Here is a 19,489-nt window from a genome sequence, read left to right on the forward strand (position 1 = left end):
TCTATCTATCTATCTATCTATCTATCTATCTGCCTATGTATTTATTTTTGGGTTTTTGAGACAGGGTTTCTCTGTCTAACAGCCCTGGCTGTCCTATAACTAGCTCTTGTAGACCAGGCTGGCCTTGAACTCACAGAGATCCACCTGCCTCTGCCTCCTGGGTGCTGGAATTAAAGGCGTGCGCTATCACTGTCCAGCTACTTTAACTCCTTCTTGACCTGTAGAAGGAGCTGCAGGCTGCATTCCTGCTGCCCTGCTCCCAGCCGCCTGGCTAGCTTATACCCCAAAATAACAAGACACAAACTGTATTCATATAAACACTGCTTAGCCCATTTCTATTAATGTGTGTAGCACCACGAGGTGGTGACTTACCAGGGAGATTCTAGGCTACGTCCATCTTGGGTCGGAGCTTCATAGCATCTGCCCCAGAGAGGAGAGCTATCAAGTCTGAGCTCACTTCCTCTTCCTCCCAGCATTCTGTTCTATTTATTCTACCTAAAGGCTGGCCTATCAAATGGGCCAAGGCAGTTTCTTTATTAGCCAATGACCTTCCTCCATCATTGACCCGACTGTCTTCATTTCTTCTCTTCCTTTTGAACAAAATCCTTGAAGAATCTATATTTACAGTTCCCAATTTTTCCCTGTAAGCCTCTTTTATACACATTCTAGTGCATGTGATCGACACATGTTGATAGTTTCATTAAGTCTCTATGGCCCTTCATTGCCGAGTGCGGTCAGTTGTTGGCTTCATTATACTTGACATTCCTCTTCCTTCCGAAAAACTGGTTTCCACTGCATTGCATTTCAGAAGTCTCCTCCTACCTTCCCTGGAAGGCTCTCTTGCCCTCCTTTAATGGTTTTTATTTTTTATCCTGACCTCCTAATGCCAGAGGGCTCCCAGGTTCAGTCCTTATACCTCATCTCTGCTCTACAAATACTCCTGGGAGATCTCACCCCGTCTCAGACTTAAAAAAGAAAAAAACAAAGTCAAATACTGGACAACCCCAATGCATCTCCAACCAGACTTCTTGAAACTCTGAACTTACCCACCTCTACAGCATATCTAGAATATCTGAAACATTATCTATCACAATGCTTTCCACACGACTGCTCATGACAGTTCAAGCTTAGTCAAACCCCAAACCATAAGTTTTATTTTTCTCTTTCTTATCAATACCAGAAATAGTTCACCAGGAGATCTTATTGGCTCTGAGTCTGAACACTTACCATCACCTCCAATGCATTCACTCAGGCCCCCATCGTCTCTCTCCTAGGTTACCAAAATAATGTACTAATTGATGTAACTGATCCTTTTGAAAAGCAAGCCAAATTATCATATTCCATTTTCAGCACCCAAGCAAGGTTCCCCATGCCATTCAGAGAACAACCCAAACAACTATCAAGCACCTATAAGGTTCTATTTCATCTGACTCTCTGTATCTCCAGGATACTCTTCCAGTAACTCACTGCACGTCCACCATGCAACACCCACTTACTGTTTCTCTGCCATGCCAAACAGGTACATACGACTGGCTGGCCCCACTGCCTGGAACGTCTCCTTCCTGACGTTCACATGGCTGACTCCTCCACATTTCCCACACCCCTGCTTAATTGTTCCTATTTAACGTCCTGAAAGCTCTGCCGACCCCCATTTCAGCCCTTTTGAAAATCACTATCACCTTGACATGTACAAAACATATTTATAAGGTTATTTTCTGGCTCTTTCCCCATGGGAACTCAAACTCTAAACATGAAAGTGCTTTCATATGTCTTTTTAGACCCATTCCTTGTATGTAGGAATTGCTCAGTTAACAATTAATAAGAAGAGAGTCTATTCCTCCTACCCGATCAATCACAGATAACTCAAGGTTACCCACTGTATTTTGATTAGCATTTATCCTGTTTCGTGTGTGTGTGTGTGTGTATGTGTGTGCTCAGTAAACTGATCAGTAAATTAAACAGAATTTTTTGATGGACCAGTGGCCCATAAAATATCTTAATTTCTTTATATTTGATTGCATTTCTTCATCTCTTTACCCTATCAGAGTTTGTTCTGGATGGGATTCAAGTTTAGAAACAGGGTAAATTATCACAAGGCTAATATTGACATATTTTCCAAAAGTGAGCCCCCATCTATGTCCTTTTTGGCAAGCAGCAAGGATCTCTAGAGAGCACCCCATCCTGAATATCACCTATGTGATGAGTCAGAACAGGAAAGCCTCCTTACCTTTACACATCTGATACTCCTTGCTGGAGCTTGTTTCTAAATAGAAGCCTCCAGACTTCCCCAAGCTGTTGCTCCTGGTGGCAGCTAAATCAATTGACCAGATTGTACTGGTTGGTTCAATGTGTTTGTTTACTAGTTGAAGACTGCATTAAGGGCAGGATTATTTCATGGTGTTTGGTTTCCTGGCCTTCTTCCAGCTTCCTCTCTCTCTCTCTCTCTCTCTCTCTCTCTCTCTCTCTCTCTCTCTCTCCCCCTCTCTGTATGTGTGTGTACAAAATGGCAATGTCTCTCTTGCTCTGAAAGAGTGTATATTCTGAGATTTAAATTGACTACCCTTAGTGCTCTGTTCTTCAGAAATTTGCTATCTTTACTGATTGAACAATGCAGCCTGAATTTAGTCAAGTGCCCACCACTAATAGCAATGCCAAAAGTATCTTTATCCCTCCCATATTTTGCTTCCAGTTACAGCCTTGGCCAATGCACTTCCCTTTTTTGCTCTGTTATTGTCTTGCAAATGAAACATATGCAGCTCTTTGAGCAAGTACAAAAATAAAATATGAACATGTTCTTATCTAAAATGCTACTTTCCCAGTATTCTTTCTGGGTTGCTCTTCATCAACCAAAGTACCATTGTCACAGAAATTATAATACTCTGTAATTTTAGAGACAAGTTCTACATTCTCTTGACCACCCAAATGCTTGGTTTCTAATTTAAATATTCAAAGGTGACATTCAAATAATTTCTACAAGATCTAGTCAAGATTTCAGTCCACGTGTCTAGGGTTAAAGAAAACACCCTTTGCCAATAGGAAAGGGAAAAAAACTACAAAATTGTGAGATTGTAGTAAAAAGATTTCAAAGAATGTTCCACAGCATGTTATTTTCCTTCCAGAAAATTCTAACACTATATAATTACTTTTGTATGGAAATGAATAATGTAAGCCTCTATTGCTAAAAACAGCTAGACAGAAACATCCAAAGTAGACAGGCCTTTCCTGGGAGGAGATAAAATATTAAACTGGAAAATATCTGTATGAGGATGGCCCACAGGACAATGCTCTCATAACCCAGTATAGAGTTGCATGAGAAATGAAGTGATTTTTCATCTATGTGTCAAAATTACAGGGGGTCCCCTGCTTCACACAGATTCTGTAATATTGATGGCATCCCAAGCTGTCAGAGAAAAAATATCAATCAGAAATGCATATAAAATGCATTTGGTTAAAAATAATAGCAAAAACATCAGTTAAGTTCCTTCTTTTTTTTGGCAGAAATGCTTTGATAAAGAAAAACTGAAATTCCACCTACATGGAAATGAAAGCGAAGCTACTCTCCCAGTTCAGGAAAAAAAAAAAAATAAGCAAACAAACAAACAAAAAACAAGCTTCACTTTGGTGGTTGGCAGAACTAACCCTAGCAGATATAGTGGTGGGTTTATATGTCAAGAAACTAGAATGTAGAGACTTGGAACATAGAGCCCCTCACTGGCTCCTGTCACTCCTGTTCTCAACAACATGGTGTGTGTGTGTGTGTGTGTGTGTGTGTGTGTGTGTGTAACTGCTCCCAAAGCCTGAGAGCATCTCAGCCTAGGCGGAATAAAACTAGAATCCAACAGCTCAGTGGTGGCCGCGACGTTCAGCGGGGGCGGGTGGCTGTGTCTCACTTCCCAATCCCACTCTGCCCGCCTTTTCCATGATTTCTCGCTACAAGCTCGCAATTCAGGTACCTGAGCAGGTTCTTTCTTTGCCCGGCACGGAGGACCTTCTAAGGACGTTTTATCATGACCAGTTTCCATGCTGGCAACATCTCCTGGCCCATGGTGAACACGCTGACCCACCCAGCCAGTCCAGCTGCAACCAACTAATATCCCCACCGCCTTTGTCCCCAGCTCCAGGGGAGAGAACCCTAGCACTCAGTAAAGCCTTTCCAAGTGAGTAGCCCAAGGACTGATGGTCAGCTAGTGGAACAGCCATGTTAGCCTCCTTTAAGCGTAAATCAGCCACCAGTGAGCTGACCGACGACAACCACGAGCGCTCGTCCTGTCCTCTGCACGCCTCCACCCCCCACGACTGAGACTGTCCCCAAACTCCTGGGTTCAAGCAGCCAGCCCCCATGACTGCCTCAAGGTTCAGCACCTAGGACAGCGGACGGCGGACATACTTTTCGCCCCAAAGGTTCAAAAGGCCAGGAATGTGATAGGGACGCGCACACCCCCGCTGCAGGTGTCCCACGGTGCGCCCTCCCGCACCGCTCCCCCGCGCGCCCACCTCCCACCCTCATCTCGTTCAGGACGGCCTCCCGGCGTCTTACTTTTCTGGCTGGAGTAACCCGGGTAATAGCCATAGTAGCCAGTAATCCGCAGGATCCGGTCCTCGATAGTGGCTACCCCGTTGGGGGCCGCCTTGACATCCATAGAGAGCGCGGGGCGGCGGCTCCCGGCGCCGCGGGGCGTAGATCAAAGCGCGGGGCCCGGGAGCTGCTGCAGGTGCTGCCGCCGCCGCCGCTGGTGCTGATGTTGCAGCTCGTGCTCCCGCGCCCCAGCTCTGACTCCACCGCCCGGCGCAGCTCCGGCTTCGCATCACAGCGGCGGCGGCAGCGACGGCGGCAACGGAACGGCCCCCACTCCGGCCGGCCTCTCTGTCAGTCTGGCAGCTCTCCGCCCGCCACCAGCTCACTGCTGCCCAAAGAGCGCCCCCTCACCTCGGACGCCCACCCAGGTCTGGGACGCATGTGGGCGCCCCACCTGGTCTCCGACTTTCACCATTAACCCTAGGGCCGAAAGTAGACACCCCAAAGCCACTTGAGTGAAGGGTTGGTCACCAGGTGCTCAGGGTGAACATCTGTGGGGAGCAGAGACCCAAACAGAACTAGGGGGTAGTAATTCAAGAGCCGCTCTCAGTAGTTGAGCACTTCTGCCCCTACCCTGCGTTTCTTCCGCGCTGCTGCCCATTTCACCTTGAATCTGAGGATATGAAAGCATTCACGGGCATTAATCCTTGCAACTTGTCTAGACAACCAAAGATCCTTTTTTCTTTTTGCGAATTGGAAACGAAATAAATCCCCAGCAGGTGGTGTGCAGAGTGATTATCCAGGAGAACACAAAGACTTTAAGAGTTCTAGTCCTCGCGGGACTCTCTGTCCTCCAATAAACAAAACAAAGGCTAGGACCATGCACCTGAGCACAGCACACTCATCGGTCCAGTTCCAAATATCCAGTAATCTAAGAAAAAAGTACTGTCTTCTTTTTTGTCACAGACATCAGAAGTGAGGCCTTTCAAATTGTATCCAGGCATGTGAGTTGTTGCTACAGTCTAAAGAGAAAGACTTTCTATCTATGCAGAACATTCTTGAAGCCCTATGATCAGAGTGAGCAGCTGCTACACACATGTGCCTCTTCTTTGTTGATGAGAGGTCCTGGGGTTAGGTGATCGCACGGAGCAAATGACTACCCGGCTCCTAGTGTACAGCCACAGTCTCATAAACATTAGTCTTTCAGTCTCTACTTCTCGTGGGAAAGGACATGGGAGAGGAAGGGAGACTGCCATCAGCTTAGAGGCTGTCAGATCCACCTTACCCCAAGAGGTCTTCGATATCCCTGCCAATTGCCACATTTCTGAAGACCATGGAGTGCAAGGAGCAGAACTATGAGTTTATTTCCCAGCTCCTTTTAAAGGCCTCCCAATATTCTCTTCATTGTGTGTGGACTCTCAAGAACAAAGAACCCAGCCAGGCAATGGTACTGCACATGCCTTTAATTCCAGTACTCGGAAAGCAAAGGCGTGAGGATCTCTGAGTTCAAGGCCAGCCTGGTCAGCACAGTGAGATCCAGGTCATCCAGGGCTACACAGAGAAATCCTGTCTCAAAAAAACAGACCATACCAGCCAACCAATCAACCAAACAAACACAAACTAAAACCAAACCAAACAAACAAACAAATAAATAAAAACAAAACGACAGAACAAAGACATGTGCCAACTCTTGCCCTAAGGTGATGTGGGCTCAAGTGTGTGAAAAAACAGCTTTACCTTTCCCAGTGGGCTGGTCACCTTTGTTCAGACACAAAGCTCTGTAGGGCATCTTGAGAATAGACTGAACGTCAGGTAGGTGTGACTGTGAAGAGAGTCCCTAGGGGAACCAATTTCCTGCTGCACCTGTTGACTGGGTTAGACCAGAAGTGTGAAAGGAGCAAAACAATCAGGTGGAGTCGAAGGGGACACTTTCAATGGGAGAAATGCACAGAGCCATGGGAGAAAAGTGAATGCTTAGAACAAAACAGAGAAGGATTGTATTCGTCCCCACGCCAACGCAATGCGTAGCGTGATGTTGTTAGTTTTACTATTTGTATAGTAAGTCTAGTATACAAAATACATTCACTGCACACAGAAAGACACGCTAGTCACATTAATTTAAAATCTTCCTTTTGCTTAATGTTTCTATAAAAGATAAATTGCCTGTACTGCATCTAGTATGAATTTAATATCATTCATTATAACAGAACACATTAAGGTGCATTTAATGAAAAAGTAATTGGAATGACTAAAAAACACCTTCAAAAGTAACAAACATATTAATATGTTGACTTGAAAGGCAACTGATTCTCTCCCATGTGTGCTTAAACTGTTAATAGTCTGACTTGGAAATAAAATGTTAAACAGGAGAACACTCACAGATGTTTTTAATCATTTCCAAATGGTCAGTTGAAGTACAGGTAGACATTATAATCTAGAACATGCTTCGTCAGGGGATGGTACTGAAGGTATATATTCACTAGCACACATAATATTGGGTTGTTAGCTTTTCAGATATTCTTCTGGACATTTTTGTAAAATTATGGAAATTATATGGTGAGAAGAATTGGTAAAGTGTTTTTATGTGCTTACATGCTACATCACTTTCCACAATCAAGATACTCAATTATATAAAATCGCCTCAAGTCTATTCTGGAAGAATTAAGGAAAGAGGTAATTTAACAAGTGAGGATTGAAAGCGACTCATGATACATATGGTAATCCTTCACATAGTTTCTCTCCTCATTATAAACCATTCTCCAACCTTAAGAATTGCCTACGATGTTTTAAAGATGTAAGTATTGTGTGAACATATGTGGAGATGTGTACGTGAATGCGCATGCAGCTGGGGTCAAAGGTCAGAAAAGGGCATCAGATTACATAAAGCTGGAGTTACAGTTGTGAACATCTGACATGAATTCTGGGTCCTCTGGAAGAGCATGAAATGTTTTTAATCATGGAGTCATTTCTCTAGATTCCATCCGGCATTTTAGGCATACCTTCAAGGCATTTAACCAAGGGCATCCAACTGTGATTCTGAGTTTTGATATCTGGGACATATTTATTTTAGTGATCTGGTAGACTCAGCTTAGATATTTATGCTAATTCGGGCATAAAAAACCTGTCTGTGTTGTTAAAATGTATCAAATCATCTGCAAAGTAGTTCATGTGATGGGCACATTGCACACAATCACATGGATACGAGCACACACAATATACATTCATATTGCTGAAAAGAGTGGAATTGCTCCCCACTCCTCTGAGAAGCTAATGTAGCGTGCATACTTTCTCGAGCTAAAAGTAGTAAGGCTGCTTAAACAGGAATGGTGAAGCTTTTCTCTCTGAGGGAAAACAATCATATAGGCTGTTCCCAGAGCTGACCCCAAACAACTTGCGCAGGGTTAGTGTTTAAACCATCTGTCAAGAAAGGGCACCTGGGAAGAAAATGTCATGGCCTTCATACACCACTTTAGAGAAAGTTGTTTTGAATATTTAGCTATTACATCATCAGCTGCTCTATTTGGAATGCTGACGGGGCCTTTCTATTCTAATCTTAGGCAAAGGCAAGCATTACTAATTTACCTTTCAGCTGAAAGGTGTTGGGGATCCAGAAATCTGGTGTCTGTGTGGGAAGTCAGGGCTGAGTCTGTGCTCCTTCACCCCCAAGTGGCAAACTTGTTCCAGGGCGTATTTCCCACGCTCAGTTCCCTGGAAGTGCATCAAACTTCTTTAGAAAAAGTCTTAAGTAATTTTGGCAAACGCTAAATTTTAGAACATATCTACACCTTTGCTGTCTGTGTCTGTATTCTTCTGTTCCTTCTTCTCCAATTCCCCTTCCCTCTCCTTCAGTGGGACAGCACAATCATTTGGAGCAATGACTTTGGAGCCAGACTGTCATGGGTCCTATAGGACCTCATCATTCTCTAGCTGTGGAACTTTGGTGGCAAGTCTCTTAAATTATGTATGGCTCCACTTTCTCACTTTTAAAATAGGAACAGTTACACTTCTTGGTACCCTGCTCACATAGCAGCAGTGACTGGTACATCATAAGCTCCGTAAGTGGTGGGTAGCACTGTTTTCCTCTGTGCATACCTGGAGCCTCTGAGCTGCTCTCCTCTTCTGTGAAATTGGCTCATTATTTCTACTTCACTGTATTTCTGTGGCAGTGAAGTTGATGGTAAATAAAAACATGGCAGAAACCTGGCTTCACGGGGATGCCTAAGAAACGTTAATGCTGTTCTTCCAACCCTACCCTTGTTCCATCCATTGTTTGTTACTTAAGTTAATTCGTACTCTAACACCCTTTGGGATTTTTCTGTGGCAGTTACTTTCACAGGTCTTCTTCAATTCTTTGAATGAAGACAGGAATCATGGGAGGCAAATCTTCTTTATCCAAGGAACAAGCTAGTCTCAGAGGAGAGAGAGTGTGCTTACCATCATTTGAAGAGCTACACGGACAGGAAGACTTGACTTCAGGATAAGAGAGGAGCAAAAACCAGTGAAGTCCCGTTCTTAGACACTGCCACGACTTGGTGACAGTGTTCTAAGGAGGTTAGCATGCTTGGAAGATCTTTGTGGTATTCTGTGGGAGACTGAACAATTGCCACTGGGCTTCTTACCCTCATCGATGTCTGGCACCTCACAGTTTGTCCAGAGCAGCAGAGCTTGAATGACGTAGGTCCCTGCAGTGCCCAGAGAACTGAAGTCTTAGTCATAGCCCTAGGGTTATATCTAGCCAAAGATCTTCTCTGGATGTCTAGCCCTGATACAGGAGCCCCCAAAATACTGAGACTACAATTTCTGTCTTTTTTTTTTATCAGGGTGGGAAGTTAGGGTGAAATTTACAGTAACTTAAAGAGAGTAGAACTGTTTCAAACCTTTTGGAATAGCTATACTACTTTATAAGTAAGCTTTTCTGTAATCAAATGTCCAAATATGTTCTACAGGCCACAGTCGCCAACATGCTTTATGTTATTTTTGACATGAGGTTAAACATAACATTAGCTGTAAAAATGCCAAGTCTACTGAAGTAATCATTAGTACCGTTTGCCAAATAGTTATCATTCTCTCCCATTTTAGCCATAGGGTGGAGTTGCACTTCCTGCTCCCTTGTGGCTGTGGGAAGTTATGTGACTGATGCTCTTCTGTGATCAAAAGGGGACAATTGTCATCCCAGCTAGGGTCGTACAACACACAAGTGTTTTCTTTCCTTTTGGCACTGTGGTCGTCAGCATTCGAGATGACTCTGAACTACAAATGTAATGTTACTAAAATATTAAAATGGAAAGGAATTTGAATTCCTTCCACTAATGCTATATTTAATTTTAAATCATCTCTTTATCCTATGGGTTTTGTTTTGGTTGATTTTTTTTCATTTGTTTGGGAATTTGCTTGTTTATTTGTTTGTTTGGTAAGGCTTGGTCTGGACTTCTCTGTGTGGTCCTGACCAGGTCTTCAGTTCATAATTTTCATGCTTCAGCCTTCTTCTGAGTGCTGGGATTACAGGCATACATCACCATACAAATTTCTCTTATCCAAAGACATACCACACATATTGAAGAATCATAAGTTCTTAAAGCAATTCATCAATGAGCCATACAGAACACAAAAGTACATTGTTAGAAACATCATGAATAGAAGAGAAATCATAGAGAACAGAATGTTTCAAACTCCTTAGAATACACCAAAAAGATAGAAAGCCCACAACACATTCTCAGTAAAACCACATCTGAAACAATGACTGCTATTAAAAGAAATTTAAGAAAGACTTTGGTTTTTGTGTCAAGAAATAATTTTCAGAAAATATATTCCCAAGGCTTTATTTCACCATTATTTTCAATGTCTGTGGTATTCATCCAAAAATGTTCTTTAAATACCATAAGATGATACAGAAGCAGCATATTGGACCATTCTCTTTCTTTCTCTGGCTACGGTGATGCTGGAAGAGACGTCTGACTAATTAGAGACAGCCTAGCTCTCAGTCGAGGCGTGGAAAGGATTGTGTCAAATTTCTTTCATGCTCTGGTTCTCTTGCTTAACCTTGGAATGCCCAGCTTTGTGTGGATTCCTATGGGCTTCAGAAGAGCCAGAGACTGACAGCCAGGGGCTTCCATGTTGATACTGACAGGAATGTGCATCTGCTTGAATCAGGCCTTGAAACCCAAAAGTTCATGGCAGATGTAGCACCAGACCAAGCCGCAAGACCAGGAGATCAGCGCTGGTTCATAAAGTCTTCTGTTTCCAATAGCTTGCCCTTAGGGGCAGTCATTTATCAGTCTATTTCCTACAAGATCAAGAATCAGTTTACTGCTCATCTGAATGTTAAGTCCTGGTCAGTACAATAGTCTGCCCTTCTGAGTACCTGCCCTAGTATAGAAATCCCTACCTCTTTCCCAGGCTCCGTTTGAAGACTTTAATTTTTCAGGCTCTCATCATCTGCTCCAGTTTCTCAGCTGGAAACCTAATGTGGAGAAAGGGCAGGTCAGGCTGGCAGTGGGCAACATGTCAGTGGTATAAGTTGTGAAAACAACCACTTTAATGTGTGAGGTTGAAATGACAGATTTTTTATTTTTCTGTTATCCATATAGTTACAGCATACAGTCTGTTATGTCCCTAAGGCCATCCAATAGCATTGTCTGAGGAGGGAAGGTTATGGACACCATTGTCTAGTTAGGCATTCAATTTGTGCATTATGGAAGCCCAACCTCTTCTGGGTTCCAAGAGGGAAAGAGACTAAAGTAATATTTAACATTCTCACAGTTCTTTATTCAGTCAGGTGGTGGTGGCACACACCTTTAGTCCGAGCACTCTATTGGTAGAGGCAGGTGGACTTCTTTGACTCCAAGGCTATCCCAGTCTACAAAGGGAGTTCCAGGAAAGCCAGGGCTGTTACACAGAGAACCCTTGTCTCAAACTCCCCAAACAAACAAACAAACGATACCAACAACAAAAAGTTCTGACCATCGAGGAACATTACTGAGAACAACAACAACAACAACAAAAAAGATTGGCATCAACCCAAATGTCAAGACAGGAAAATTATTGACTAGAATATTCTGAAGAGCTTAAAATAATAGTAGCAAAGACCATGGAGCTATAAAAAATCTCTATTATGAATACGATTAAAAATATTCTAAAATATTATTTAGTCATATTACATTAGGACAAACATGTATGCACACACAAACCTTTAAAATTCCTTCCCAAGTCTGTTCTCCAGTGTTTTGTGTGCACCATGCTGTCACGCGCTGCTGTGTGCTGCCTCCACATTAATCTCTTCGGTAATTGCAATTATCTACATCCCAGCAAATGTCATGAGGTCTGCCTAAAGGTCTCCAATTCTTCTATCTCTCCATGTTCTCATAAATAATAACTGAGAGCTCCATGACAACAAGTGCATAAAAAGTTTTTAAATCTCCAAGAAGCCTTAAAACCTACAGATTCTTACACTAACAAGGTGCTTCTGGTTCACAACAGTCCAGCTCCACGTGCCAGGTGATGCTGTGCAAGAGAACCAAGTGAGGAGAGAATCCTTGCTTGAGTGCTCTTGGGTCCTGTTTTGGTCGATGCATCTTTACCTGACAAATGCTATCAGTTGTTCGGCTACTCACAAAGATTTTCTTTTGAGGAGCCTTTCCTGATGAGCCCACCCTTTTCCCAAAGGGGCCAGGTCTTTTCTCCAACATAGCTCTTTGTGTCCTACATGATTTTGCCGTGCTGTATGATGAAATTCCTCAAAAGTAGGTACTATGTTTTGTTCATCATTGCACGACCAGTAAGTGACCAGTGCTTCTCAGAGTGTCTGGCACTATTAGGCAGTCAGTATACATGAAACACAAAATAAATTATTTTAATAAACAAAAACTTTCAGGAGTAGCCTTGATCCACCTTCCAAAAGTAGAGGCAAGGCACAGACACTGATATGGTTGTCTAGTCTCAGGAACAGGGATGTAACAAACTCTTACTACAGAGCTTAAAATGAAAATACTGCACTCTGGACATCTAAGCCAATGGCTCAGTAGCCTTTCCTTGAGTCTGTGGCAGCCCTTCAGGGAAGCATCCTTTCTGACACTGTGGAATGCTGTCTAACTACATGGCTTTCTAACTTGCCCTTGTGTCTATTCAGATATATCCTTCGCTGATACCCTTCATAATCTGACTACTTGCTTGTCTTTTTCCTCTTCATTCTCTCTTGCTATGACCAAACCCTGTGCTCAGCAGATAGAAGGATCAAAGAATCCTCAAATTAAGTTGAAACTCAAGATGTCTATTCCTCAATCTATGTGAGTTGCATTCTGTTATGACCAATACCCACTCAGTTAACTAAGTCAGCATCCAGTCATGCTGAAGGCTGTCCTTCATCCTTTGGGGTATGGGGTAGAAATAAACAAAGCTAGTATTTGCAAATGAATGGAATTATTCATCTCCTTATTTTTATGGATGATATTTTCAGGATTCACTGCCAAAGTCAATATGGGCTCAGTTCGGCAAATTTCTTGGGCTGTATAATTAGCTAAGAGGTTTGGATTTCCTCCTTTATGTATAATTTCCTGATCTCATGTGTAAGACATGTGTTCACTCATGTTTTCCTTGATGGGGTGAAAACATCATCTGCCCCCCCAGAAACAGATCGAATGCATGAGTGAGTGCAGGTTATTATTTTCATCTGTTCCCTATCCTCCTTCTTTCTTTAATCCTGTTCTGTTCCTGTGTGTTAGGACTTTCTTGTAACTGGGGTGCATCAAAATTGTACTCCAATTGTCTAGCTTTCACTGCTTATTAATAACCAGAAATGTTAGTGGCTTGATTTCCATTGGAACTTATCATTATTGGTCACTTAGTGATTCTACTGATAGTCCCAGGCTTGATGGTTATGGCTTGACTCACCTAGGCATTGTTGTAGTTAGCAAGTGGCCAGTTGGGAACTGGTCTAGATCTCCAAAGTTTTGCATAGCCGACTATTAGTCTCCAGACTTTGTGCTGTCATGAGCAAGCTTGGGATAACCATTTGTGTTTTGAAGCAAAGCATAGTAATAGACAGGTGAGAGAAAGCCACTTAGACTGTCCAGTTACCTAGGGGTCCACATGCTGATGGGCAGAATCAATTTCCCTACCTTTCTATTCTGTTCTTGCCATGTTACTTATTTTGACCATCAGAATATGTCATATGTAATATACTGCAAACCCTTCTAGCTGATGGAATTACTGTAAGGAAATAGGGCCATTTCCCTGTTCTACCACACCCAGCACGGTTACTCAGAATCAGTCTTGCTAAGAAGACTAATTAGGGGCCTGCCAGCTTCATTTTCTGTTTTGTTTTTTGATTCTTCTTTCCCAGAATATGACCTTTAGCAGAATTCCCTGATTCCAGATCAGACCCGAGTAATCTTCTAGTAGAGGGTTAACCAAGGCCTGATTTTATTAGTCAGAATCTAACATTGAAAAGTTACACATAGCAGTAAGGTAAGATCTGAGGAGAAACTGAAGCCTTTTGCTTGAAACGTAATTCCAAAGCCCCTGACTTCAAAATGAGGAGTAAAATATCCAACACCCATATAGGCTGGTGCCTACACAACACAGGCGCAATCACATACCAAACAAAGACTAGTGAGTTTGATTACGTGGGTGGGGCTGTTGCCTCAGCCATGATAAAAGTGGAAACCTGGACAGTTAGGACATTCTCTGCTTACTGGGTGTGCGAGCAAAGGTCTGATGGATACTTCTTCTCACCATACACACTGTATTTCCAGTTTCTTGGAAACACAAATACATCTTTTAAATCCAGATTTCTTTTCTCTAATTATAGAACCTGGTTTTTTGAAGAAGAGAAAGACAGACGAAATTGTTTCTATGACTCACCCAATATAACTAACTCAATATAACCAGATTTATATTTTTAAATGCCTATTTTAATCAAATACTCAGATATTCTAACATATGAAAACATGGAAATGCTAGATGAAGATAAATTACTATTTCAAAGCTAGAAAATTCAGCTTGTTGCCTTAAATCAGGAAAATGATAATCAAATTATAAAACAAAAGAAAAAGAATTGAGAAATACATGTTTTTGCTTACTAAAGGAACTGAAACCTTTGAGTTAAATGTTTTTCATCTACAGTTTTGATTTATAGTCAAATACTTAAAGGACACACACACACACACACAGAGTATCAACTGCTTAGCTTCTGTCTGGCCCATAGAGACAAGACAGGTTCATACCTATGACGTTATATTCAGTTTCATCCCAGAAAGGAATTAAAGTGCTAGTTTTGAAACAACAGTAATAAGCAAGTAAATATTGGGAAAAAAGTAAAATTAAAAATAGAAGCCAGAAAACAAAGCCAGAATGAGGTCAACAGTGTCGAGCAGGCCAACACATTTTGTAAGAAGCAGCAATAATGTGTCTGGAGGCTTCATAGAACACAGAACATACTTCCTTCTTGTGGTTTTTACATAACTGTCAGAAGCTAAGGACCGGAAGAAGCATAATTCAGTCCTGATATGAACACCAAGTGTAAGTTTTCCCAGATGTGCCCCTAAAGAGCATCTCATGCAATGTTCCAAGCAGCACCTCAAAGAACAGGCACAGAAAAACACAGGACCCCAGTGTCTAATAGGACCATGGCAAAGCACTGTGGGGTGTATAATGTGAGTGTGCTTTAGACATCGGACTTGTTTATCATTTTTAACTAATCCCAAACCAAAGATTGGAGAGTAATGGGCTGCTTAACCCTCAGGAAATCTCTGCAAACATGGGTTCCCTCAAATGGGAAGCATGAGTACTACCAAACCCCACAGATAGCCATTCCCTGAAGGCCTTTTCTTTTCCAATGTTGCTAGGCAAGGTCAGGCGATCTTCCTTTAAGTGTGGGTCACCGCATAACACAACAGAAGACTGCCTCTGGACTATTTCAATTCCCCCCTCTTAAACGACAGTTTGCTCTCTCTAAAATAAAGCTCCAAGTACACAAATGGCTCAACAAAACTCTTAGAGCAAATCCCAGCTTCCTAATATTGGTGTATGTTTCGGGCCCCCATCTCCAAGTTCAGTTTCACTCAAAGAGTTCATTCTACTTGGTTCCCAGTTCAGCTTCCTGAACAAACTTTTTTGAGGTTCCCCAATAAGCTTATCTGTCTTGCTCCTCACAATTTTATAAGTGCTTTTTCCCTCTGTCAGAAACAATCAACCCCTTGACCTCTTCTTTGACTGGAATGCTCCGTTTCCAGCTCAATACGGAAGGTGTTTCCCCAACAAGGGCATCTTTACCTGTTGGTCTCCCTCTCTAGACTGTAAACGCTGCCCACAAAGCTTCTGTTTGTTTTTTGCTCATTTTAATCCCACTCAGAACAATGGCAGAGGTTTTTTTAAATATATATCACATTATTAATTGATTAATTAGTCAACATTAGTTACCACAGAAAAACCTTTGGAACTAAATAGTCTATGTTACTCCTTAAATCAAGGTCAATTTGTTCCTTTTAAATAAAAACAAATATAAAGGTATTTTTCATAATTTAAGAACATTGACCAACTAGCTCCCTGAACTAAATTAAACAATACATACTATCTCTTCTATTTCCATGCATAGAGGAACAATATTTTCCTTATAAAACAAGCTGTAACCCATTCCTCAACAAGGACATATATTGAGGCACTGTTCTTTCTAGTCTGGAGTGAACTATAACAGCAATGGTTTTGGTGTTGGTGAGTGAGCTTATTAAGCACATAGCAAGTCCAGGTAAACAAACCAATAGTGACAGGTAGATATGAAGACAGGCAGAGAAGGATCATCAAATTGGGTGTTAAAACATCCAGCTGTAGCTGTTTGGAAAGTTCCATTGAGGCAGTCAGCTGGAGTTTCTAATGCCGAGAGTCCCAGGCTGAAGATGGTATCCCTTCAGGTGAGACTTTCATGTAAAAGGACAAATGGCAACAGACAGAGATAAACTATCAAATCAGGCACTCACAGCATCGGAAGAAGCCATCTGGGAAAGTGAAGCTGTCAGCCAAAGCTCCTAACTGAGCGTTCCATCTCCCATCTCCGTAGACAAGTCTCCCGTGCAGGCCTTTTTATATCATTTGATAAACGATAGCAACCTCTGTTGGAAATGATTTGCATTCTGGTTATTGTTAAGGACACAGTTCCACCCTCCCCCCCGGCATGCTTTGCTGTTATTTTCCTTTCTTGTTGCAGAGATAAGGGGACAGTCTATATCCAGACAAGGGGCCTTGGAGAACACTTTGAGACCAGCAGCTTTAATTCCACAGATTTAATTCTCAGTGAACTCAAGTGGCACGTGGCAGTTTATCAATACAATGCGTACTGTGGAGCCCCACATGTTATACTTTTAGACCATGATGGTCATTTAGTGTGGAAAAAGTGTAATCAGATGATGCTGAATGCAACATTTTCAAGAGATTCACAAAATATTCAACACTATAAAGTAATTTGAGTTTGAGAATCTTAAGCCATCACTAAGAAGACTTGGGGACATAGAGCTTATCTGGACTCTGTCACTGACCACCCACTTGATTTGGAGAACTAGGATATGGTTCAATCCTTCCTCAGAGTTGGACAACATCCCAACTCCCCCTCCCCAGAGCCTGCTCTGCCTGATATCTGAGCAATAAATCCTGGGGATCTCTAAAGGTCACCCCCCAAACAACAGAGTTCTTGGCTCTCACTGCACTGTCGTCTTGCCAATGTTGTCTTTTATGCATCCAAGTTCACTCTTTATCCAAGCTGGCTAGGTTGTTTCTGAACTCTAGGCTTGAACTCCGTTCTATTTGCATTTTGCATTTCACTGACCTCTCCCAACTTCACCATCATTCTCCACCAGAAGGAACTCTTTCAAGTCATAAATGTAGCAAAACTTCCATTAAAATATGTTCTGAGTTCTCTAAAGGCACTGGAATCTTCCCCCATTCTTTGAATCATAATGTTTGGTACCTCCTTTCATGATTTCTGCTTCACTCCATTGAAATAATTCTCTTGCATCTGTCTTCCTGACTGGAAATCAATAGCTATAAGGCAAAGTTTGGGTCTGGATTCCTCTTGATGTGTCTATTACCAAACGTTGCACCAAGAACAGAGTAAGCAGAGAAGGTAGTAAGGGTGAGGTGTGTAGGACAAGGAAAGAAGGAATGAAATCATTATATCCTTTGAAATATGTTCAGGGCTTCGTAGCTTTCTGAAATTTTGTTTATGTAATGGGAATAAAAATGCAACTTTCTTCCTGGAAACTATTATGGGATAGAATGAAATGAGCATGTAAAGCAATAGGCATGGTGTCTGCATGCAGCAAGGACTCAGTGAATGCAGAGCAGTGTGAAAGGAGGGCGTGATAGATGCAGGACAGAACTGGAGCCTTCTTGACATGAAGGGCTTCTCATGGGCCCAGACGTCTAGAGACAGGGTGTACTGCTTTAAGAAGTAAAGTCGCCATCACAGGGTATTCTTAGCCTCCTTTGGAGAGTGACTGGGTTGTTCCTTAACCAGTAATTTATATTTTAAATGGTTACTAGATGTCAGTACTCATGATGTAGTTAATATTTCCATCAGGATAGGAATATTCTTGACTTTTAGAAGTGTATTTAAAATTTTCAAGATAATAATTTAATTGCAACATTTCTCCCTTTCCAGAGCATCCAATATACCACTCTTTACTCTTCTTCAAATTAAGTCTCTTATTTTTACGAAGTATTATTGCAGGCATATATGTATACATATAGATGTAGAGACACACAGACATACATGCACATATATTTTCAAATATAAAATATTCTGCCCATATAATGCTACCTCTCTGTTTTTCAGGGGTGTTCCTTTGATGTTAGATGACTGAGTAATGTGCTCTTTTCCAGGGAAGACCATTTCTCTTATTCTCAGCTTTCTTCGGTTGTCTATGTTTCTTTGTGTAGAGTTGAGGTCTCACGAGCTTTTCTCTGTCTACTTTGTCATGTTCATTAGTTTCATCCTTGCTCAGCTAACATTTGGGCAGTTATATAGGTGATAATTTTTGCATTGAAATAATAATCTCACATCTGTCTTTCTGACTGGAAACGTTGCACCTAAAACAGAGTAAGGTGGGTAGGACAAGGGAAGAAGACAGCCCAGATGATCAAGGTTCATTAAAACTATATACATTGAGTTACATGTATTCATTTTTTGGTAAATTGTTAACAGTATAATTCTGTGTGGCTTCTTCAGATAATCTCATTGTCATTTGACCTTCCTCCTTTTCCTGTATTTAATTCCCTTCTCCTCTCTTGGGAGCCCCCCTTTTTTTCCCTATCAGATCATGTGTATTCTATTCCCTTTTGTCCTCTTTACCATCTTCTGAATTTATGCCATAAGCTCTACAGAAGGAGTACCCCCTTTCCCATTTTACCTTTACCCTGATAATCCCCCCTTATTGTTCTTCAACCCCCTATCCTGGATATGATTCTGTTTTACTTTTCTGGCTTCTATAGTTAGTTGCTCCAGGCTATGTACTCACATATGAAGATTTGGAGGTGGGAGCCTCCAATGAGAGAGACTTTTATCTTTCTGTGTCTGTGTTGCCTCTCAGATGATTACCTTTTCTAGTGCTCTCCATTTTCTTGCAGAGATTATGGTTTCATGTTTTCTTTACAGCTGAATTCCATTGTGTATTTGTGCCACACTTTCATTATCCATTTGTCTGCTCAAGGACTGTCAGGTTGTTTCCTTTTCTTAGCTGTTGTGGGTAGAGCAGCAATGAATGCGGCTGCTCAAATGTCTTTAGAGTAGAACATTGAGTTCTTTGGGCATAGCTGGATCATACAGTAGTTCTTTTTTTTAAAGAATTTTGAGAACACTCCACACTGGTTTCCACAGTTGCTGTGCCAGTTTGCGATCCCACCAAGAGAGAATGATGGTTTCCTTCTCCCACCCCAACCTCCAGCATTTGTTGTAGGTTGTTCCCTTGATCTCTGTCATTCTTACTGAAG

At 41.9% G+C, this 19,489-nt stretch overlaps 1 protein-coding gene across 1 annotated transcript in view; it reads right to left on the minus strand.

Moving 5' to 3' along the window:
- Slc35f4 (solute carrier family 35 member F4) overlaps positions 1-4,640 on the minus strand; it is a 242,646-nt gene extending 238,006 nt beyond the window's left edge. Inside the window, exon 1 of the mRNA XM_050162408.1 lies at positions 4,538-4,640. Coding sequence (XP_050018365.1) covers positions 4,538-4,640 — 103 coding nt within the window. The remainder of the gene's footprint in view (positions 1-4,537) is intronic.
- Between the last annotated feature and the right edge of the window lie 14,849 nt (positions 4,641-19,489).

The sequence above is a fragment of the Alexandromys fortis genome, unplaced genomic scaffold (assembly GCF_014885135.2).
Source record: "Alexandromys fortis isolate MF-2015 unplaced genomic scaffold, M_Fortis_MF-2015_v1.1 scaffold_130, whole genome shotgun sequence".
In the NCBI taxonomy this organism is placed as follows: Eukaryota; Metazoa; Chordata; class Mammalia; order Rodentia; family Cricetidae; genus Alexandromys; species Alexandromys fortis.